Consider the following 24188-nt stretch of genomic DNA (forward strand, 5'->3'; position numbering starts at 1 on the left):
AAAAATAGAAATCTTTCCTAATGTCTTCTTTGACCCATTCACCATTAAGGAATGTGCTGTTTAGTCTCTATATGTCTGAGTAATTGCCAGAAATGTGTTCACTCCTGGTTTTATCTTGTATTGCGTTGTGGTCAGATAGAAGACACAAAGTTGTTTCAATGTTTGTGCCTCCTGTAAAACCCCTTGAAATTATGTGATAATGTTTATGGTTGTTCTTTTAAATTCCGTGTCCTAGAGTTCATCTAAGTAACTTTCATTGGGGAACTTTCTATAGGACTTGAGGGCTTGAGTGGGGACACACTGTCTTGATCTTCCTTAGAGAGGACTAGAGGGCTTGAGTGGGGACACACTGTCTTGATCTTTCTTATAGTTTCTGTTGTGACAATGACACCTGGCCATGTGGACTTCTTTCTTGAATTTCATGTCTGGTGTGAGATTCTAGCCTGCCTCAGGTTGGGCTGGTACAGAAGCTTCATGACTAATCTAGGACAGCAAGTGCATGAGCTGTTTGATGGGAGTTAGGCTTGTAAGTGCAGAGATCTCACAAGAGAGATGAGGGTCCAGGGGATTCAGAACGCTAGTTGCTGTGCATCTGCATGAGCGAGGCCTTCAAGTGTGGAGGTAGGTGAGGGGTCATGTTATACATTCTGATTCTACCCATTCCTTCATCCTCTTCCATTCTCTTCCCACCCCAACCAACCCACCAGTTCCATGAGTTCCATTCTACTTTTGTGTGGTTTTGCTTTGGTTTTTTGGGTTTGCATGGCGATCCATGGTTTAACCAAGGCAAGTACATGGGTATGGGGCTATCCACTGAAGCGTGAAGACATTGCTGAAGACAATAGCCCCTCCTCCAGCAACCTTTGAATGCTTCTAGCACTCCTGGGCACGGCAGGCCCCTTCTCTATGAATATTTACTGGCTCGGTTTTGTACAGGCCCTGTGCAGACACTTTCAACTGTTCACAAACACCATCAGACAGTATTTCACAACCCTCCTCCCCTTTGTTCAGCTCTTGCATTCTTTCCACTCTCTCTGAGATGTTCTCTGAGCCATGGAAAGGGTGATGTAAGTGTCCTGCCTAATGCTAAGCCCTCACCAGTCTCCTGGTCTTAGCACGGAAACCAGCCATGAGTCTACATTAACCACCATCCACTGCAAAGACAGGCTGGGAAAATAATGCTTTATTATCTAATGCTAATCTTCGATGCCTTTAGACTTAGGGAAGAATCTGAAAGAACAGTGAGACAGCAGTTAAAGAATTTGAATGAAGACACAATGCCTTTGTGGGGAAAGGCATTCTTGGGAGCCATAAAGTGGGCTACTTCCCTATGATTTATTAGTCAAAGAGGTGCATAATACCCCCAAAGCCATAAAAAAAACTTTTGCCACCAGGCGGTGGTGACACAAGCCTTTAATCCCAGCACTCGGGAGGCAGAGGCAGGCAGATCTCTGTGAGTTCGAGGCCAGCGTGGTCTACAAAGTGAGTTCGAGGACAGACTCCAAAGCTACCCAGAGAAACCCTGTCTTGAAAAAAACCAAAGGGAAAAAGTCTTTTGCCACTGTTGTTGGTGACATGTTAGAACTTGATGGCAAGTTCCTGCCTACCACTGAAGATGCCACATGTTGGCTGTAAGATAGGAGAACCAAGCTGGAGCGGAGCTGCGAGTTCCTTCATGCGTTCACTAGACATGACTGGGTGGAATGGCTTCTTTGGTCTTTTGTCAGTGCTCTATCTTGGGTAAACAGATGTTTGCTTATGTCTTCCCAGAAGAAGTCACACAGCAAAGTGGCACAGGCCTCTTTTGACCTGGAGCTGTACAGGAGCAATGTCCCTCCTGAGAGAACATGACCCCGTTCTTCCCAGCTAACAACACTGGCACTAGAAGTCAGGGCCAGTGGTTACATCGTACAGATGTTTTCTTGCCAATTCAGAGGAAGCTGGATTAAGAGTCGCAGCAAAAACTACAAACTGATACTAACAATATTTTACTAGCGATGAGGATGACATGGAAGCACAGAGCATCCCAGGCTGTCTGAAGTTCGCCTCCTGGGAACAGAACTCAATTCTAACATCCTGAAAGTAGACAGGAGGAACTGGAAACAGAAATGGGTGAGTGACTACTTCCACCCTTCATCACAGAAAGCTCATCAGTGGTCAGTGGAGGGAGGGGCCACTGAACTGCCCATATCTTCCCAGGGAGAAATTCCTAGTCATGTTCTCTGGGCCATGGCACAGACCATGTCCTAAGAGTTCCAAGTAAAGGGACAATGTCCCTTCCCAAACAAGACACAAAGAGCAAAGTTAGCCTGGTCCCAGCATTCCTGGTGCAGGATGTTTCTTTGCCCTTGAGCATGACCTAGGGGAGAGTATAGATCTGGGAAACCTCTCAAGAGGGCAGGTTCAACGAAGACAAGGAGGTAAGTTCTCACTGGGCAACCTGGGGGTCTGATGTCCTGTTGTCAGAGGCAATCTGCTCATTTGCTTCCTCCAGCATTTCCTTGTACTGACGTTTGAAGAAACCAGCCTGTAGGAAGGAAAAAGGAAATCAGGATGAAGAAGTGAGTGAGTGGAAGAGGAAGAGAGGAGCTAAGGGGCTCAGTATGCAAAACACTTGGTGACAAGTGTGAGAACTGGAGTTTGGATGCCCAGAACCCACACAAAGGCTAGATGGGCATGGTGCCCTGCCTGTAATCCAAGAACTCAGGAGGTAAAGACAGGGGACCCCTGGAGCAAGATGCTGACTAAACCAGCCAAATTGATCTCTGTGTTCAAATGAGAGGCTCTGCTTCAATATATAAGGTAGAGAGCAGTGGAGACAGACACTCAACATCTACTGATAGCCTTCACATGCACACGGGCACATATGCATTTGTGCCCACAAACTCATGTGTGCCTCCACATGCACGCACACACACATACACACACACCACATACACACTCAATGCGTGCATGCACGCATTCATGCACACAAATACAAAAACAGAAAAGAAAGGAATGACTAAAGGGGAGGAAGGGAACCATTTCTGGAGCCCTGCTACTTTCAAATAACCTGGTACATAGTGTATCATTTAGATGTGGGCAGAATTATGTGGCTTAAATCAGCCTTACGTTGAAAAAGACCATGACCCAGCCCAGCCCCGATGCTTGTGTCCACATTCAAGTCCACGTCTGAGCTTATATTCTATTCTTCTGTAAAGGGAAACGTAAAGAGAGGAAGAGCAGAGTAGGAAAGGAAAGGAGAGCGATGAGAGAGGATCTGAGAAACAGCGAGGCACAGACGAGAGACAGCTGGGTGGACAGGGTTTCTCACGTGATGTGTACTGGTGACAGTGTGCCTCAGACTCCAGCATGAGCTCTTGCTTACCCTGTGGGAGGAGCAGGGTCCAATCTTGCTGTAAGAAGGACACATCACTCACCTTGTACAGTGCGGCTGTGATGAGGGCCAGCAGCAGCAGACCTCCCACGGAGCTGCCCACTATGAGAGGGACCGGGTTGTAAACTTCATACATCTCCAGCACTGTCTTCACCTGGTGGAGATGGGCCCATTGGAAAGCGTCATATCCCATGCTGCCTCACAATTCTCCCCAGGCTCCCAGCCGTTAACATCCCCTCCTCCTTGCCCAGGCTCTGTTCCAAGGGGTGAACTACAGCAGCACTTGTGCACCGAGCGCCTGAGGACCTTCATTCACCCTCCCCCCAGGCTGGCAAATCCCCAGCCATCACTGCAGACTGAGCACCAGGAGCCCTCTCACCAGCCTGGCCACTGCCCGCCACACAGTCTCTACCTGGGCTCTCAGAAACGCCTCCTGTCCTGGCAGCTGGGAGTACACAGATGTGTTGAATGTGACCTCGGCCACACTCGTGACCACCACCTTTTTCTGCAATGTCTGCAAAAGAGAGGTTGGGGCAGAGCTGGAGTTTGGACCTGCGGGAGCTCAGGGTTCGAGAACGGCCCTGACCCGAGGATGCTCCAGACCCATCAGGCACACACGGACCGGGGGAGGACCTCTGCTGTTGGCCACACACCTGGCTGACCCAGCCGAAGCTGAGGTTGCCCTTCAGGATGAAGTCAAGCTCGTCCTGGATGCCCAAGGAGGGGATGTCACAGCGGATGTGCAGGCAGTCGGCAATGGAGCAGTCCTGGGGCCAGAGAGACAGTGTCATACCACAGGAAAGTAGGTCTGAGAGGAGGAGACAGCTTACCGTGGCACTTGACCGAAGCAGCCACTTCTAGATACAGCTGCTTGTTCAGCAGGCGCCATTTGACATTCAGAGAGTGAGCCCAAGTCCTCTGATGTGTAACTTAACACGCTGCAACATCCCAGTCTTCCTCACCAGCACGGGACTCCTCTGCATGTGAGTCGGGAGGTCAGATTGCGGTGGCACTATTCTATTCTGATAGCACGGGGTGGGCATCAGCTCTGGGTTCTAGAAGGCAAGTAGAGAACAGCGCTTTGGCTGCAGCACCGGGGGTTTGTAAGTGGCACAGAGGATGGAAGTCAAGGAAGGGCATCAGCTGAGGAGCCACAGCTGGTTCTGAATACCTGGGGGTGGGAGACCATCACGGCCCACACAGCTTCTCCCTTCAGCTCGACGGGCACCCAGAAGTTGATGGTGACCGGCATGTCCCTCTGTCCCAGATTGTTCACCTGCGCAGAAGGCACTGAGGGTAGTCTGTGGCCAGCTCCTCCCTACTCACCAGTTCCCTCGCTCCCAAGTCCCCATACTTGCCTGGTATCTGTGTTCGGCCACACTGCTCTTCTCCTTTTCTGAGGCCGAGAAGTTGAGATACTTGGTAGACTGGTCGTGGCTGGAGAGAGAAGAGTCATGAAGTCCCACCTGGCCTCCCGAGGAGGGCCTGGCACTAGCATCGGTTGGGCCTTGGAGTAGCAGAGAATGGGTTCCGTGGCAGGGTTGGAATAAGGGAAGGTTTAGGGAGTGGAACCAGCTTCAGGGTGGGTGTAAGGGAGCGTGCAGGGGCCACCCAGAGGAGATGGCTGGGGAAAGAGCAGGTTGAGGTGTAGGGAAAAGACGTAAGAGCCACACCACCGGCTCACTGGAATAGCAGGGGCCACCCACCCGGCCCATTTCTACACCTCAGCTCCCCTTTCAGTCTTTTGTGGACACGTTGGCTACAGCAAACTTTGCTAACCATGTGCACTGCCCATCCTTAACTCTTCCTACCTCCACTCCTTTTTTTCTGTTTCCTTGTCTTTTTTTTTTTTTTTTTTTTTTTTTGGTTTTTCAAGACAGGGTTTCTCTGTGTAGCTTTGCACCTTTCTTGGGACTCACTTGGTAGCCCAGGCTGGCCTCGGACTCACAGAGATCCACCTGGCTCTGCCTCAAGAGTGCTGGGATTAAAGGCATGCGCCACCACCGCCCGGCTGTTTCCTTGCCTTTTATCACCATGAAGCTTTGAAAGGGCCAATGACAGACTCTTCCAAAGGTCTCAGTGTAACAAAACTTCATGAGACCTACTTGGTTCCAAGCCTGGAAGTGCAGTGGCCACAAGGTCTCTCACACATCGACTGATTCTACCTCTATCCCTTACCACGCTACTCCTCAGGTACCTAGCCTTTGCCTGTATACCCCAAATTCTAGCCCACCACTCCTTCTCTTGAGGCAAATTACCAAGGCACAAAGGAAAATCTGCATGGTTACTTGAGACTGGTCTAACTGCAGAGCTACACTACCACACATCACCATGTGCCTGCTCAAACAGTAAACGAGACCATCCCAAGCCAACTAGGACTAACATGGCTGACTGAAGGGACCATAACCAACATTTCTTCATTATAATGTCATCTCCATGCCATTAGCATGCAAGACTAGCTGTTCCCATCATGCATCTAAAGACAGCCCCATATACGGATAGAAAAGATGAGTAAACCCTATGAGGATTTTCTCTACTGCAGCTCTCCGGATCCTGAGACTCTTTCATGAGAAGCTTGCACTTCCTCTCAAATGTGTACTTTTGCTCTGTAATAACTCCCCTTCCCAACTCCTTATTGTCTCCGGTCTGAATTCTTTCTCTGATGGTGATCTGGAAGCTCTTTGACACCTCCTACGCCTTTGCCCAATGGCAACCCTCTTAAGTTTCATTTCTCCATTCAAAGGACTCCTCCCAAATGCTCCAGACTGCCCTGGGCCCCTCTCTGAGTGTGACTGACCTGTAGGACCATCTGATTCTACAGGTGCTATGCCCTATCTGTGGCTCCCTGCAAAATGCCATGAGAACCCCTGTGCATTTTTACTTAGAGCATGCTTCTCCTTACCTGGAGAACTCCAGACACGTGGGGCAATGAAAGTGTGAAATGCTATGCGAGAAGAGACCCTCAGATTAGGCAGGTCCCATAAGAGCAGGGATTAATTACACATAGGAGTTCAACAAATGTTTACTCCTGTAAAATGAATTCGTAGGAAGTAGCCACACTGTGCCCAACATGGAGCAAACACTAAGAAGGACTCTGCTGAACATTCTCTGCTTCCTGGTCTCAGTATCTCCTTCCACCCTTCTTGGTCCCAGCTAAGGCCCAATTCCCTACCATCCTTCCCCGGTACCCACCCTCCACAGGCCTAGCTTTTGTTCATATTTTCTACAAAAGGGAAGGAGAAGGTTCAAAAAACCTTATGGCAGCGGTTCTCAACCCTCCTAATGCTGTGACTCTTTAATACAGTTCCTCGCGTTGTGGTGACCCCCAACCATAAAATTATTTTGTTGCTGCTTCAGAACTGTAATTTTGCTACTGTTATGAATCATAATGTAAATATCTGATATTCAGGATAAACTGATATGTGACCTGCCCTATGGGGTATGTCTGTTTCTTATGAAAAAGAGGTCTTGCACAAATGCCAAAGGCCCCTTTGAGAATCCCTCTGGTCAAGCCCAGTGCCAGAGACCCACCAGTGTTCAGATGGGCTCCTTCTTACTCCCTTTTTAGTACCCCACTGCTACAGCTTCATAGTGAAGCCTACCCCACCCACTCCCTACATTTAGGCTTAGTGCTCCGAGTGGCACAGTCAGGAGCAGTGGAGCCTTTGAAGAGTGGGACATACTGGGAGGTTCCCAGGTCAGAGAGAGTGTGCCCCAGTGGAGACTACAACATCATGACTCCTTCCTCTGCATTCTCTGCTGCCTCCTTGCCATGAGATGAGAGCATCCACCATGACACACTCCATCACCACAGACCCAAAGCCTCGGGCCAACGAGCCACGGACTAAACCCTCCAAACTGTGAGCCAGAAAAGCCTTCTCCGTTTCTAGGTTACTTCAGATTCTTGCAGTGATGGAAAGCCAGTTGACATGCCACGGTACCCAGGGTACAGAATCCAACAACAGCACTTGGGGAGATTGTGACTTGGGTACAGTAACCCTGTTCTCCAGTTAGGCTATAAGAATCTCAGAGACAAGGGTGTGTTTCATATATCCTAGAGAACCCAAGAAAATCTTGTGGATTTTCAAAGCCTTTTGAGACCTGTAACCTGCACTAAATATATGCTGTAATGATAAAGATTCAACAATTATTGTCATAACCAGCCCATAACAAACACCCACTGATGATGATGCACAGCTATCAGTATAATCTCCCACTGAAAGAAGGACCATAATACCTGAAAGATCCCAGATGAGGGTGGTGACTCTTGCATACCCTCCTTCCAAGTAAAGAAGAACCATTCTGAGGTCCTAGGGAGCGTACCTGCTGATCACCGTGTACACAGCATACTTTACTGGGAGCTCCAGCTGGAAGGTGGTTTTTGGGGTCTCAGGTGTGTCGTTCTCACTGGGGACAAAGGAGGAGTATGGGGTATAAGGATCAGAATGAGAAGGGCCCCCCGCTGGGCCTGGCCAGCTTACCTGCTCACTTTGGCTGTTAGAAGCAGCCGGTCCCCCAGTGCAGCTTTGGGGGAGACATCAAAAGTTACCAAGAAAGTCATCTGAGGAGGAGAAGGGAGGTGTCACAGAAGAGGGAGGCAGGACGGGGGCAGGGGATGGGGTAGGCTGAAGCCAGGCTGACCTGGGCACCTCCGCGGAAAATGATGTGGCTGATGCGACAACTGGTCCTCCAGAGGCCCTGGCTCCTGCTTGGGGTGCTGTCACATGTGAGGTGCAGGGCACGCTGCCGCCGTTGGTTCTAGTTAAAAACAAGGCCAAGGGAGCACGGGAGGTGGGGGCTTATTAGTGTTCCAGAGAGACGCTGGGATTCAAGCACACAGCTCCCTGGAAATCTTAGTGCTTGAGGGTCGACGTCTGATCAAACTTCCAATGGTGTAGAAAGCTCTCGTCACAAGCCCTGACCCTTCACTTCTTGTTGGGTTTTGTTTTGTTTTGTTTTGTTGTTGTTGTTGTTGTTTTGTAGCCCAAGCTGTCCTGGAATTCACTAGCTATCCGAACCTAGCCTCAAACTCATGGTGATCCTCCTGCCTCAGGCTCAAAGTGTTAGGATTACAGGCATGAGAAAGCATGCCCAGCTTCTTGTTACTGCTAAAGGCTTTCGACTGTGGATAGTTTCAAACACACTCCAAGCAGATAGAGTAGACAATCAGCCTCTATGTTTCCATCACGCAGCAGAAGTTAGCAACACTTCCCCATTGTTCCCTCCCGGCCCCCACAGATTATACTCCATTTTATCTTTTCTTAATAATTTAAAGCACTTCCTATGCATCATATTATTTTATCCCAATGTATTTCAGTGTCTACTCAAAACCAACAAGGTTATTTTTTAATATAACCACAAGACCTAACAAACCATACACAACAGAATTAACAAAAACTCCCTAATACAACAGTTGTGTTCTGTTTTCCTGGGTTGTCTCTTAACCATTTTGTTTTTGAACTGCTTGCTTGTTAAATAAATATCCAGCAAAGACCCACACACCACACTGGGCTGCTGTGTCTAGGGACACTGTCTCTGCTCACATTCTGTCCAGCAAAGACCCACACACCACACTGGGCTGCTGTATCTAGGAACACTGTCTCTGCTCACACTCTGGGGACTGCTTTTCCTGGTTCATTTTTCATAAGTAATTAAAATGTGCTCCCACGAAGGGATGCTAGATCTCGAGATACAGCAGATGTGCAGAACAAATACATGAGCCCAGTTTAAACTCCCATTCCAATAAACCAGGTGCAAAAAGATATTTGGGGGAGAATTAGGGGAATTTGCTCTAAACACCAAGACTCGTTCATGTCATAGGTGATATGATGACTTTGGGGTCACATAAGACATTGCTGCTGTTCAGAACTCCAGAGTAAAATGAAGAGGAAGCCATGACCCAATGTCTAATACTTGTGTGAAAATATTTCAGCAAATAAAGTCAAGAGCAGGTGTGGTGGTGACACCTGTGTTCCCAGAACAGTTAAGACAGGAGGATCAGGAGTTCAAAGCAAGCTTTTGTGTGTAAACAAAGTTCTGTTATGCACACTTGTGTAGATTTGTGTCAGTGGCTGCTACCATTGTAAAAAGTAGAACCTCGAGGCTGGGACAGAAACAATATGGTCCATGTAGCTGAAGGATTTCCCATCTAACCTTCACAGAAAAACTTCTGGCAAGCCTCAAGCCAGAGTAGCCAATACATTCATTTTTTTAGCAATATTTTTAAGTATTTTTCCCAGTTCGGTTGTATGTGCCTATATTCCTAGCACTTTGGAGGCTGAGGCAGGAGGATTGTGAACTTAAGACCAGTCTGAGCTACAGGGTGAGTTTCAGGCCAGCAAGACTCTCTCAGGAAAAAAACAAATAGTACATTCACACAGACCAAAGATAGACAGGGGACAGCATGCCTGGGTTCCAAGCCCAGGTAGTAGTGTTAGGGAACCAGGCAGGAGACCAATGACACCTTTCAGGTGTCACATCTCTTCTTTCATCATGTGGGTTCTGGGTCATTAGGCTTGGTGGTAAGTACCCTTAGCTGCTGAGTCGTCTCACTGGCTCTGGAATTCACTTCTGATATTCAGTATCTTCAAATTATGGTGCCAGAAGAACAAAACCCAGACAATACAACCCCATCACCCAATCAAAACCAACTGAAATCTCTTGACTCACCAGAGACTGCTAAGCAAGGGCCACCCAGTCTGAGCTTTGAACCTAGCACACAACCCACTCACCTCTTCCTTCCCGCGATAGAGTACTTGGCCTTCTGCAACTCGTCTAAAGGACAGACCCACTGGGTAGAGCAAAGTGACTGTGGTTCCATAGGAGTCTTCCCCATCATTAGAGACTGTCACATCCACACTCAGCTCCAGGTCACTTCCCACCACCAGGGTCTTCAAGCTGAGTGTCGGGAGGGAAGAGGAGATGAGTCTGTGACTGAGGCTAGAAATCGTCCAGGGATGAAATGCAGGGTAGCGAGGTAAAAGGCAGACAGGAGAGGCCCAGGTCCTGAGCCCCAGATGAGAGTGTGAGCCCCAGATCCTAGGAGGGAGGCTGGGCTCTGGGGAAGATGTAGGGGGTGAAAGCTCACTCTGGGAAGCCAAAGATGATGCCCAGGTCATCCTGGCAGATGTGATCAGCTCCACAGTTCTTCTCAAAGGGAAGCTGAGAGAAGGGGGACATGGGAATTAGGTCTGCTTCTCAAGCCAGGCCCACATGCATCGGCCTCTTACAAATAGCCAGAATGAAGGAAATGGCCAGCTCTCTACCGAGAGCCTCTCTGGGACTCTCCTGCTCCCTAACAGATCCCAGGCTTCCAGGCTTCAGGAAAATGGCAGGTACCATTCTTACTTCCCCCAAGGAAGTTCACAGGTTCAGGCTGCCAAACTCCAGGCCATCAGAGCACTACCAAGATAGTGGGTACACCTCAACTAGATGTGCCCCACCTCTCACTTCCCCCACAGCCTTGCAGGGGACATTTTTCCCCATAATGCAGAATCCCAGGTGTCCTCCCCAGGTGCCCAGGCATCAGGCACAGCATGGCTGCAGGCCCTACTCATCAACCACATAGCATGAAGCCTTGCCATCCTCTGAGGATAAGAAGGGGCCCCCACTCTGCCTTGTGGGTCTGAACTCTCCTCAGAGACCCCCTCCATGCTGATATCTGTCCATGCTATCAATAGCTCTTCTAATAAATACTTTGCCCCAATAGACAACCTGCCTTGGTGTCCCCCATGAGCCCCAATACCATAAATCAGCTGACTCACAGAGGCCGTGAAGTACGTTTGCTCATCTGCAGCCAGCATGGGTTGAAGGTTTTGGTAAGCAGGGATGGGCAAGCCAACAAGAGAGAAGTTGAGGCGCAAAGTGATGGGGGTCACTGAGTCCTCCACACAGGCCTAGAGAAGAGGCATTTGAAGGGTGGTTCTAAAGGAAGTCCATTGCATAGTTACCAGCTGTACCCCATCTCTGTATATGTAAGGGGGGTTAGAGCAATCCCATCTATGGCCGATAAGCTCCACCCCCCATACAGCTCTCCCACTTTCCTCATAAGACAGCTCTGTTCTCTTCTCTGGTTTCTCTCTCTCTGTAGCATTTACCCCTACCTGACATTCACTATCTAGAAATTTGTTGGTTTGGGGTCCCCATCATCACTGGGGAACTCCCTATGGGCAATGACTGCTTTGTCCCCTGCTGCAGGCAGGTCTCAGGGGACGGCCGTAAGTATGTGCTCACTAAATGCCTGCATGGGTCAGTCTGAGGCCACACAGCTCTCCCGGGCAACCGTATTCTCTTCCCTAAAATCCATCTGGGTGTCCTCTGGCAGCTGCAACTGGCCATAGTCTTTCACTCACTTACTTAGCTAACAGGTATTAACTATTGCCCGCAGGCCAGAGCCTGGGAGGAAATTCAGAATATGCTGTGTTCTTTCTGCTGAATCTGCTTCCAGTCCCTAAAAGGCCTCTACCCACAATCCCCACAACCAATCTGTAGTCATCTTACTGGGAGAAGCAACTTCACAGTTTCACAGTACTTGCTCAGACCGAGAGTTTTAACTCGGGTCAGAGCCTGGGTCTTTGTTTCCTTGAAGACGGCACGAGGACTCAGGCGGCCAGGGTCTAGGGCCAGGTCAAAGGTGACAGAGCTTTGGAGGTCACCTGTAAGGGAACATGGAACACAAGGAAGATTGAGAGGGCCAGAAATTACTCATGTGGGCAAGGGGCAAGTCACCAGACAGAAGTCCTAGGTTGGAGGCTTCCAAAGGTCAGGGTCAAAGGGAAGAAACTCACCCAGCTGGGTCTTGGGGCTTTCATAAATATGAAGGCAGACAGTGGCATCACCCAGTGTCTGGACAGAGGTCACCTGCTCCTGACACTCAAACACAGACCTGGCGATCTCTGCAGGTGAGAAGTGTATAGTCGATAACATTCGAAGGATCGGTCTGGTCCTGCAGGCAGAACACTGAGCTGAGAAGAGGCTCCTGGCCACTGGGACCTCAACCTCCAGTTAGGAAGGAGGGTCCTAGTCTAGGACGGATAGGGAGTGTCTGAAGAAAGCTTTGCTCACCTGAGCAGCAGCACGTGTCCCTTGGAGCCCACAGCCAGGTCCACGAGTCCATCCTGGGTGAGGTCCTGACCCCCACTCAGTGACTGCCCAAAATGCTGGAGCCTGGAGAAGAGCTGGGATCCTGAAATCCTCTGCGCAGAAGAAAGGATGAATCAGACTGCAGGAAAGGATGCGATCGCTGAGCGGCAGTCCGTTTCCTAACTGCGTGTGACAGGCTGTGCTGAACCTTTCCAAGGAGTCTAGTGGAACTGCATTAGTGATGGCCTTGCACTCTGTGCTGACTAGTTTTTATGCCAAATTGACTACAAGCTAAAGTCATGTAGGAAGAAGGAAATTTAGAGAAAATGCCCCCAAATAATTGGCTGTAAGCAAGTCTGTATTGCATTTTCTTGGTTGGTGGTAGATTGGGGGTGGGCAGCACAATGTGAGCGGTGCTACCTCTGGACTGGTGATCCTGAGTAGGCTGAGCAAGGCAGGGAGAGCAAGCCAGTTAGCAGCTCCCCTCCATGGCCTCTGCATCAGCTCCTGCCTCCAGGCTCCTGCCCTGTTTCGGTTTCTACTTTGACCTCCCTCAGGGAGGGACTGTTATATGGAGCTGTGAGCTGAAATAAACCCTTTCTCCCCCACTCCAGTTGTTTTTGGTCATGTGTTTTATCACAGCAAGAGAACTCCTAACTAAGAAGCTGTCCAAGAGATTAAGTAGTAGTATACAAATCATCTAGTTCCTAGAAATATTGCAAAAGAACAGACTTCTCCCTTGACTAGGCATGAGGACACAGGATGGTAATCCCAGCTCTCGGAAGGCACCCAGCAGACAGATCTCGTGTAGGACCAGTCTGGGCTATGCAGTGAGACGCTGTATCAGTGAGACACTGTATCGAAACAAGACTGGCCTTCTGAGCTCTCCTGGCTTCCTAGTTCGTGATTTCTCCTTCTTACACACACCCCCACCGTCTGTTCTGACGACAAAACACTCACACATAGAAAAAGTATTTTTTAAAGCAACACCAGAAAAAGCGAGGTAAGAATGTGAGAGGAAGGAAGGGCAAGCAGTGGAAAGAACTCATTTAAAAAGAGCCTAAAAGGAGGCGTAGCAGTTGGGACACGGTGGCTGAAGTCCTCAGGGCTCGGAGACTGGAAAGCTGTCCTGGTGACCTCAGTTGCATTCATTAATTAGTCCCTGCTTCCCATTGACTCCTTCGTGAGCCAGGACTCAATCCTTCTGTGCCTCAGTCCCCACATCTTTCACAGAGAGAGAACCTATGTTAGGATTTATGCTTACGGAATATATTTATATTTTCACAGGTATTAAGTCAACCCACTCGTATGGTTATTAGAACAGTACATGGAGTGTGGTCAGCAGTCAACATTATTATGATGAATGATCAGGCTAAAGCAGGTCTCAGAAGCTGGGGGGATGGCTCTGTGGGTAAGAGTGTTTGCTGTTCAAGCATGAGGATCTGAGTTTGAATCCTCAGCACTCAGGAAAATCCCATCATAGTTGTGAGTGCCTGAGACCCCAGTTCTGGGGAGCAGAGACAGGGAAAGTCTGGGAGTTAGTTGGCCAGCTAGCCTAGCTGAAACTTCAAGCCTCAGGTTCAATGAGAGACCCTGTCTCAAGGGAGTAAGGTGAAGAATGATAAAGACATCTAGCATCCTCCTCTGGCCTCTGCATACACATACAGAGCCCACACACGTACCTGCACACACATGTGCATAAACCACCCACACACGTACCTGCACACACATGTGCATAAACCACCCACACACTACAAAAACTAAATAAAAAGGACTTCGGGGCTCACCTAGCCTCTGTCCCATTTCACAAACAAAACAGAAAGTTCAGAGGCTGTGTCAGAGTCACACAGATTTCAAAGTTTGACTCCAGCCTAAGACAGAACCTCTGGCTCTCTTTTTTTTTTGCTTATTTTGAAAGGATGAAGAGGCACAAAGTTGGAATGGGGAGGTGGCTGCAGCTGGCCCAGATTCTCCCCTCATGGGCATCACCTCCCTGTGGCTTCCTTCTCTTTTGTTTCTATCACTCTTAAGCTACCTATTCCCTCTGAAGACAGGTGACTTCATCTCTGGCACTGTGGAGACCAAAGGTATTGGTGATAAGAATAAAATTGAAAGGCAGGAAGTGCCAGTTACTAAGGGAACCTGGGAATCACGGGTGTGGTAGCCAACACCAGGGGCCTCCCATTCCAGAAGTCTCCGGTTTGGTACAGAAGCCTGTGGAGGACAATGTTAACCCTTTCCAGCCAAGTGTGTGGCGGAATGAGAAGAAGGGAAAGAAGTCTTCGTGGGTCAGTGAACCCAGAAAGGCCTGTGGGTAGAACCCCAGGGACCTTTGCCATCGGACGGAAACCTGTACGACATTTTGGCGAAGAGAGGCTACAAACTGGTGTGAACTGGACAAGCTTTCAGTTTTTCTCCCGAGCCACACGCCTTCTTTAGATCTCTGTCAGTTGTTAAACTGTGTTAGCAGTTACGACAAGAGCAGCTTCCAGTAGCATGACATAGTAACGGGGCAGGTAGCAGTCCGAGTGCTATGCAGGAGCAGGTGTGGCCGTTCATTCCAGCGTGATCACCGGTCTGCAGTGAGCACAAACAGATGTCCGTCTCTTTTCCTGTCACGGTAACAAAATCCCTGACTAAACATCTAGACGGGGAGGGGTTATTTTGGTCCGTGGTTTCAGCTCATTCTCAGGGAAAGTGTGGAAGAGAAGAGGCGCTCACGAAATAGCAGCCAGGAAGGAGGAGGAAGGAGGGGGGCGAGGAGAAGGGGAGGAACAGGGACCCAGAGGTTTTACTGATCTCTTAGCACTCCGAATTCAATCTCAGGCATCACACAGACACTGGCAGAACTCCAGGGCTCTTCCCTGTGCTTTTCTGGAGGACGGTACAACTGCTTTGAGAACAGTCACACACCACACAGTTCACCCCACAGCTCCACAGCTCCTGTGTGTTCAGAGCTGTGAAACCATTGCCACTTTTAAGTTGATCGCCCCCAAAAGAGATTTGACACCTGTTAACAGCCCCCAGGCCTGTCACTTCCCCTTACACCCACACCCAGGCAACCAGTAATCTCCTTGCTCTCTCTACAGATTTGCCTATTGGAGACATTTTATACAAACGTAACCATACAGCATATGATCTCCTTTCACTGGTTTCTTTCACTTATCATAGGATTTCAAAGCTCATCCACATAGCCGGCACCAGCTCATAGTGCAGTAATGTGCCATTGCCCGGATAAACATCTAGTTTGCCTCCTAAAGGTAGGTGGTCATGTGGGTTGTTTCTACCTTTTGGCTATTAATTTTGAATAATGCTTCAAGCTGCATTCTATGTAGTCTCGTGAGGGCACGTGTTCGGTTCTCTCGTGCTAGAGTTGTCTGATCATATGACAACTCTATAATTAATCTTCTGAGAAATTAACACATTGTTTCAAAATAGCCATACCATTTTCAGACTCTCACTAGCAGTGCCTGGGGTGCCTCATGTACCATGTCCTGATGATTAGCGGCCCTGTGATTCCAGCTGTGCTGACGAGCATGAGGTTACACTTCACAGTGGTGATCTGTCGAAACCTCATGAATAGTGATGTGGAGCACTCAACTTGCCCTGCGTTTGTTGCCCTTGTTCATCTTCTTTGGAGAAATGCCTCCTGAGATGTCTGCCTATTTGACTGCTTTGACATTTGCCAAGGAAATGTCAAGGAAATTTCTCAGGAACAGGGTTCTGTTCCACTGTGTGGAGGGCTCCTATCCAGCTGGGCACCTGGAAGGGTCACTGACTGCAGGATTGGAATAAAATTCAACAGCGTTCACTATTGAAGGGATGAGAAAGCTGGCATAGTAAGGAAGCTAGACCTAAAGCCGAAGAGCGGGGGTGGGGGTGAGGGGTGGGGGTGCAGAGACAGGAGATGGGTCGGGGAGGGCAGTGGGAGAGCCACTGAGAGACTAAATGCTGAGTCAAAAGACCAGAACCTCCCCAGTTTACACTGAACCTCATACTTACCAAGTCACATCCATGAAAGAGGTTTCCTACCGCGCCATGCACCTAGCACAGGTGACTACCAACTATGGCTTGGAAACTGCTCAAGTATTGAGCCTCAAGACAAAGCAAAGAATTTAGTAGTTAGCCTTCCCATGTCTCCATTGCATGGGTTTTACATGCTGCAAAATGCTCAGTGCTTAGGCAAGAAATAAATGAAGTCATGGAAGAGCATCTTTGTGAAAGAAAGAGAAACAAAGAGGAAAATGTTGTAGTCTTGGGAGACAGTGATTTGGCCTCACCTGGCTGGGCGAGGGGTTGATCTCCAGTTTCGAGGCTCCATGAAATAGGTACACAGCACCCCTGTTCTCTTCCTCTCCAGGTGCACCAATAGCCACATCTGTCACACTGTCCCCATTCACGTCCCCTAGCACTGTCAGGGCTGCCCCAAAGCGGCCCCAAGGATGGCCCTGCTCCCCATGGAGAGTGGCCTCACACTGCCACCTGATCCTCTGCAGAGCAAAGTCAGTGTCAGATCCAACCCGGGCGGCCCTCCACCCACACCCACACCACCGGCCGGGACCCTTCACCACTTACCCCACTGGGCATTGGGCACACAGATACCTGCCCCCCTCGGGTCTGCTCATAGTAATGGGGGGCTCCGATCAAGACCAGGTCAGTGCTGCTGTCTCTATCCATGTCCACAGAGCAGAGGGAGGCCCCAAAGTAGGAGCCGATCTGGTGGGCCGAGCCTGAAGTCATCTTACAGATGCCCCCTCTGGGCCAGGTCCTGCCCCTCTCCCAGCACCACAGCCTCCCCCGTGGGCCCCAGAGTCCCTTCACCCCCTACTTCTCCACCCTGGCCACACTGCCCACTCTCACTCCACTCTGGCTTCTTCCATACCCACCTGTGTCCCACTGACTTCAGACTTGGGCCTCCATCGCCTGGATTCCTGGGTAAAGATGACAACCTTCCCCGTGTGCTGGTGGCGAGGGGCCCCCAGGACCAGGCTGTGGACCCCCTTCCAAAAGGCCAGTGCGGTGGAGTAACCTGAGGGGCCCAGACCTCAGCACCAAGGTTTCTCCTGTCTTCAGGCAGCTCACCCCGCCCCTTCTCCTCCCACAACCTCCTCTTACCCAGGTAAGCGTCCCTCATGTCCACATTCTCCTGAGACATGTTGATGAAGGTGGGCTTCATATTCGGGGGGTATAAGAAGGCACCTCCAGACCAGCTGAAGCTTCCCACAGCTCCCAGAACTGGTCCATCCTGGGAGGAAAGGATCCTAGGGCTGAGCAGGCTGGAGCAGGATGCCAGCCTAATCCAAAGGAGGACTTCCCCAGGCTCCGTACACCCATCTAGCATGTGCCTGCCCGATGCCCTCCTTTCCGTCATCCTGCATCGGCAGCCCGAAGGAGCTCAACTTACAGGTGTAAATACAGCACTGAAGCCCTCCTGGGACATCTCCAGTTCAAAAGAACTGCTGCTTGCTGTGTCCGTACCTGCGGAAGGCACAAGGCTTGGCTTTCGGGGAGAAAGACAACATTTCCCAGGGTCAAGGAGGCTTCTTAGGAGAATCTAAGACCAGAGACTAACCCCTCTAGCAAGGGTTAGTGCCTACTTCATGAGGGTCCAGGTTCAAAAAGGAAAATCCCCATGCCTGAGGATTCCTGAACAAGTAGCTTCATTGCTGACTCACCCTCAATGGCAAAGATCTTCTCCTTCAGCTGGTTCTGAATGTCCTTCAAAGCATCAAAGTTCTCCACGCTGAAGATGTGTTCTCGGGAAGGCTCCGACGCGATGTTCTCTAACTCTTGCCGGGAATGTGCCATGTGAAAGGCCCATCCTACCTGTCCCCAGCAAAGACAGACCCAGAGAGAATCAAAAGTCTCGTAGGCCTACAGGTAATGCTACTGCTTGAGTCTGAAAACTCCCCTATGGGTTCATGTTTTGAACAGCTTGCGGGGTGGGGCTTGGCTGGCAGAAGTAGATCCCTGGGGATGAGCTTTGGAATGGTATCCTACAACCACCCCGCTTCCTCTTGCCTCCTCTCTGGTCCTCCACAATGTGAAGAGCTATGGCCTCATACTCCCACCACCATGAATCCCACCCTTCCTTCTCCTCCATCATGGACTGATCCCCTCTGAAACTGTCAATCAAAATAAATCATTCCATTGCAGAAGAGGAGGTAGAAAGGGTGTAAAGGCTGGCGGATGAAGGGGGTTCTGGGAAGTACTGTCTTCTGGAAGGGCGTGGCTGGCTGTTGCCTTTGTGAACTTGTACCAGCTGTGGTTACTTTCACAAGACACTCATAAGATCAAGCCAGCCAAAAGTCCCACATTGATGGGAAAGATGACATCCATGCCCCATCCCACAGAGCCAGTGGTACTTCATAGCTGGCATGGAGGGGTCATCCCTCTTTGGGAGTATGGTTACTAGTTGGGTGTCCAGTGCTCCGGCAGATGACCCCACAGCCATGCACATATGGGCAGCAATAATCGGACATAGTGGGTTATTTTTAAAAACACACAAAGTTAGGAAAGGGAGGAATTGGTGACGGGACCATCAAGGGAGGAGGAATAGGAAACGGAGAGTGTGCGTGATCACATGTCATTGCATACATGTGTGAACTCTCAAGGAATGAAAAATAAAACCTATTTCTCCCTTAAGTGTTTCTGCTGGATGCTTTACCACAATGAGGCAAGTGGCTAAGACACTGTATGTGCTGCCATCCACCAAAAACACTCCAGTCAGCCTTGGAGATCCTTTTGAAATGAGGCTCAAATGGCATTAGGGAGTGGAAGCGACGGGGTCATAGGTCCCCAGGCTGCAAGAGTCTTCCCTGGCTCCACACACCTACAGCAAGAGATGAGAAAACTGGTTTCCGCCAGGCGGCGATGGCGCACGCCTTTAATCCCAGCACTAGGGAGGCAGAGCCAGGCGGATCTCTGTGAGTTTGAGGCCAGCCTGGTCTACAGATCGAGATCCAGGACAGGCTCCAAAACTACACAGAGAAACCCTGTCTCAAAAAAACCATAAAAGAAGAAAACTGGTTTCTATTCTTTAGAGGAAGTTGCTTCAAGAGGAAGCAACCGGAGGAAGTGGTGGGTGACCACCTTTGTGTCCTACCCCAATTGCATAACGAATGATGCCCGCAGCATCTGCCATGGGGATGACATCACCATAATCCCGCTTGTCACCTTCCTTCTTTCCATCAGTAATGACAATGAGGATCTTGGTGGCATCTTTCCGAGCCCCGTTCCGGGCAGTGAACAGCTGCGTTCTATCAACAGAGAGAGTCCAGAGGTCTGTAAATAAAACTGCACTGGCTTCTGAAACGAGGGCTTTTCCTGTGAGAGCCCCTGTTTCCACTCAGAAACCCCCGAGTGGCAAGAAGATCAACAGGCTACATTTCTGGATCTTCCTATTTCTTTCTCAGAAAGGCAAATGAGGCCCAAAGAGAACCCTGGATGCTCCGGGAAAGGCTGCGTGGGAAGTTCGGACTCACGTGACATGCTCGATAGCCGAGGCCGTGTATGTAAACCCTCTCAACTGCCTTACAGAGGTCAACAGGTCTAAAGGGCTTGGAGTGGAGATGAAGTCATTGAAGGTAAAATGTGTCTGAAATCTATTGGAGAACTGCATCAGGGAGAACTAAGAGAAAAAAAAGCACACGGGGCTGAGGGCTAAGACGGCTTCCCCGGCACTGCTCCAACCTGCCCAGCGAGCCCTGCCCGCCCAGGCCGAGGCCCCCAGGGACACACCTGTGTGCTGGGTCGATGGAACTGGCTCATCACAGCTTTCACGAATTTCAGCATTGTTTTAAAGTTGTCGGAAGAGATGCTGCCCGAGCCATCAATCAAGAACACGATGTCCTGGTCCTGCTTTGGACACTCTAAGAAAAGATGTAGCTCTGGTCCTCCAAGAGACACAAGATCCCCTGGCTGCAAGAACTCATTCTCCTCATACCCTCCACCGCCCTCAGTCTGACAGTCACAGACCAGCCCTACTTGTGGGTCCTCTCTGTGTCACAGAACAAAACTTCCTTGGGTCTCTGACTCTGACAAGGTCTTTGAGGCTACAGCTGTGAATGATCTACCTCAAGCCTGCTCAGTAGATTAAAAAAAAAAATGCAAGTATCTCCTGACCCAATAGCAGGAAACCGAGAGCTTTCTCCCTCCACATAGATCATTCAGTGCCTCCCCTGAGGCCTGACGCACAGCATCCAGCAAGGAAAGGACCATAGTCTGTGGCAGTCCCCATCCTCATTGGTTAGTGCTGAACTGTTTCTTGGTTAGGCATTTTCAGTGTCATCCCTGGCAAGAGCCACACACTACCCCCGTTTGTGGGTTTGCCTCCTGGGGAATATCAGAACTTTTATTCAGAAGAAGCTTTTCCAGCTCCAGAGAGTGGAGTGACCTTCTGGAGCAGCAGCAGTGTGTGGTGCTCTTACCTGTGGAGTTCTTTGTCTCCACACAGAGTGGTGGTGGATGCACCCAAGAAGATGAGGGCCACCAACCAAAGACATGGCCTCTATAAACGTTCCTACCATTCCCCCCAGCCTTCCCTTTCTGCGTTCTCTCAAAAGACTGAAGCTAGCATTCTGACAGTTCCTGTGGGTGGAATCTAAATACAGGGGATTTCTGCAAGGAGTGCCCGTCCATTTCCCCCATGGGCCTCAGAGTGACTGTGAAACCAGGGGACAGACTCAGTCGGCCAGGGATCGGGTTAGAGAAGCTCACTCCTCCACCTCATCTTCCACCTTCATTAGCACCAGAGAAGTCAACATAGAAAGAGAGAGAGACAGAGACAGAGACAGAGACAGAGACAGAGAGAACATGTACACATATATATGACTCAGACTGGCCCTTCATCAGCCAGTCCCAGACTGTTCACCAACCAGTCACTGGAAAATGAATCCCCTTCACTTTGGTTCTAAAAGCAACAGCAGCTTATATGGTTGGCACCCATGTCAGAGTAGGCACTGTGCCAAATGCTGACCGTGGGTCATCTCCTGTTGCTTTCCAAGTTCCATCCATTACTAGTCCCATCTGACAGATGCAAAAGTCCAAGCTCCGAGACAATAGCAGACTAGTCACCAGAGCCGGAGGTTCCGCCCCAGCTGTGCCTAGAGCTGCTGCACCATCCGACAGTGTGTTCGTCCAGATCTTCTCACGGAATCGAGAAAGAGCTATCAATCTGTCAATCCTGTCCGTGTCCGGGCTGGGTGAGGTTTCCCGTGTTTCCTTATTCACTTTGGGGAAAGAATCTGACCCACTGAATCCCCAGATGGATGTGTGTGGGAGCCCCCAAAGAAGCTGGTGGCCCTCAATGCTCACCCTGCTGGGCAGTCAGGAACCTTTGGTTCTGCAGCCATGATGAGGCCAGTAGAAAGCAGAGTCCTGTCAAGTATATATTCTCTCTGCACGTGTGGTGCACAGTAGGACCACAGGCCTGGGGGCAGAGGGGGCTGATGAATGGGGTTTGTTCTGGTCTGGTCTATCCTCCAACCCCAGCACCTCTAGTCTCGGCAACACCCCCAGCCCGGCAGCTTCAGGTCCCTATTCGTCCCCTGCAGACCCTCCTGTGAGATTGAGGACACTCACCAACAGCCTGGGAGGGTTGGTGGTAGCAGTGAGGGACAGGCCCAGGGACATGTTCACAGCTGCTGGGGGCACTGAAGAGACAGACATGTGCATAGTCACCCTTGAGGACAGAAGACGTCAGATAGGAGATGAGTGGGCCTCACCTCCACCTGGGAGACAGAGAGGCCTCACAGGTGAGGCAGATAGCCACATCATAAGGGAGCACGGGGGCATGATGGGTAGGCCCAGGAGCTTGTCTGAGGCTGAGTTTATGGACAGAGCTGCAGCTGCCAAGTGGGACTCCTGGGCTCTGCTCAAGCCCCACAGCTCAGGAGCCCAGCACTAGGCCCGAGGTCATGACTCACCCTGGAGGCGGACAGGATCACACTTGCCCATGTGATAGCCACATTTGTAGAGGCCACCCATTTGGTTAGTGGCCCTAACTTCCTTTGGAGCTCCAACCACCACCCTGTGGGGAGACACAGAGCCCTGCAGTTAGGAGCATCAACACTGGAGCCACTGTAGAGAGCTGACTTCACCCCTCTGGACAAATGGAGGTTCAGAACAGTGTAAGTTCTGGGCAGGTAGATTTTGTTTTTCTGCTTTGTTCTAGCCTGGTGGGAGCCCTCCACTTCTGGCATCTAGATATTTAGTAAGTATATGTTAGACGGACAATTCCTTATAAGTGTACTATGAGGTCTCAATGAACACCCCCTGTGGCATGCAGGTCACAATGCCTGGCACTTAGTAAACACTCGGGAAATGTTAGCTGAAGTTATGCAAAAGGCCTGTTTCCAGGAAAACACTCTTAACATGAAGAAAATTGCCACATCCCACAAAGGAAAAGTATGCTGGCGATGCCACTGGAGTGAGGGGTCGGGGAGGGACAGGACCCTGCGCAGCTACCACCCCGTCTCACCAGGAGCCATCATACTGGACCACACTGTGTCCGAACCCAGCACCATCCACATGGAAATGTGTCGGCTTCTCTGTGTCCAAGTTGAAGCCAAGAGAAGAAACAAATGCTGGGGAAATGTGAGACGCTTTAGAGAGGGTCTCCTGCCCCTTTGCCACCATCCTGCCCATCCTGCCCTTCTCGGCTACATCCCCCAGGCTCCTGACTCTCTTGTCTCTCTTCCACACTCAATCCCCCAGAGCCCTGGCTCTGAACTCCCGACTCCTCTCTCTCTTTCCTTTGCTCAGCTCACGGGCCACTTTCCACTGGTAAGCCTCGGTTCTCTTTCTCCACAGAGTGGCCCTCTAATTTAAAGACTCTTTTTCCCACCTGGGGCTTCGATGAGGGAGAATGCAGGAAAACCTGGAAGCCACAGGGGTATTATGGGTACCCAGTGGAATGTACTTGCTCTGCCTCCTTCAGAAAGCTGTGGGTTGCCCACTAACCTCATTCTCAGGATCGCTTGGGTTCTCTCTCAAATTGGCTCTTCAATATTCTCCCATTCCCCACACTCCAGATCCCAAGCCCTATGTCTCTGCCTCCCTCCCCGTAACATCAAGTCTCTCTCCCTACAAGACCCTGATCTCTCGACCACATCCAAGTACCCAGTCCCTCTCCTTCAGGCCCAGGCTCACCCATCAGCAGAAGAAGAGCTGTCCAAGTACTCATGACTGGAACAGAAGCAGGGCTCCGAGAGACCGGTAACTGAGAAACAGCTACTAAGTCAGGGAGGAAGAGAAGAAAGGTGGTCAGAAGGCCAGAGGCCAGGAGGGAAGTCGTCGGTATGACTCAGAAGGGCAGAGCAGTGAACTGAGATGGGGAGAGAGGGGGCTGAGGCAGCCGCACACTTCCATAGAAGAGCTGCTCTAGGGAGATATGACTTCCCAATTTTTGCCTGGATAGATGCAAATCCCCTGCTTACCTCATCCCTCTCAGCCCCCTTTTGTACCAGCAGAGCTTCCCTCTTGACCTTCAAGTGTGAGTCAGCCTCAGGAGCGGGGAGGAACAGATGCCAGTCCTACAGAACCCTAATGGGAGCCCTCCACTTCTGGCCTGGAAGACTAGGCTAAAAGTTAAAGATGTGGCCCATGTGAGGAGCACAGACTGGCGTTCATTCATTCATTCATTCCAGTGAATTAGTCATTTATTCAACAAGCATAATCAAGGGGGATCGTCTGAGCCCTTTGCTAGGGAGAGGAGAAAACAAGGGATCAG

General features: G+C 50.3%; 1 protein-coding gene across 1 annotated transcript; it reads right to left on the bottom strand.

The window, feature by feature from the left end:
* Window positions 1-1162: 1162 nt before the first annotated feature.
* Window positions 1163-23828, bottom strand: LOC131913489 (integrin alpha-X-like). The gene is given in 30 exon segments (XM_059266139.1): window positions 1163-2527; window positions 3420-3530; window positions 3789-3890; window positions 4030-4143; window positions 4339-4431; window positions 4548-4652; window positions 4735-4813; window positions 7700-7783; window positions 7858-7937; window positions 8018-8134; window positions 10108-10273; window positions 10464-10537; window positions 11140-11271; window positions 11876-12030; window positions 12163-12320; window positions 12440-12570; window positions 16738-16947; window positions 17033-17173; window positions 17344-17486; window positions 17573-17702; window positions 17862-17935; window positions 18133-18283; window positions 19563-19716; window positions 19942-20087; window positions 20198-20328; window positions 21773-21887; window positions 22040-22110; window positions 22384-22487; window positions 22938-23043; window positions 23609-23828. Coding segments are annotated over 30 exon segments (3549 nt in total). The 5' UTR covers window positions 23643-23828; the 3' UTR covers window positions 1163-2389.
* Window positions 23829-24188: the final 360 nt, after the last annotated feature.

The sequence above is a fragment of the Peromyscus eremicus genome, chromosome 1 (genome assembly GCF_949786415.1).
Source record: "Peromyscus eremicus chromosome 1, PerEre_H2_v1, whole genome shotgun sequence".
Classification (NCBI taxonomy): Eukaryota; Metazoa; Chordata; class Mammalia; order Rodentia; family Cricetidae; genus Peromyscus; species Peromyscus eremicus.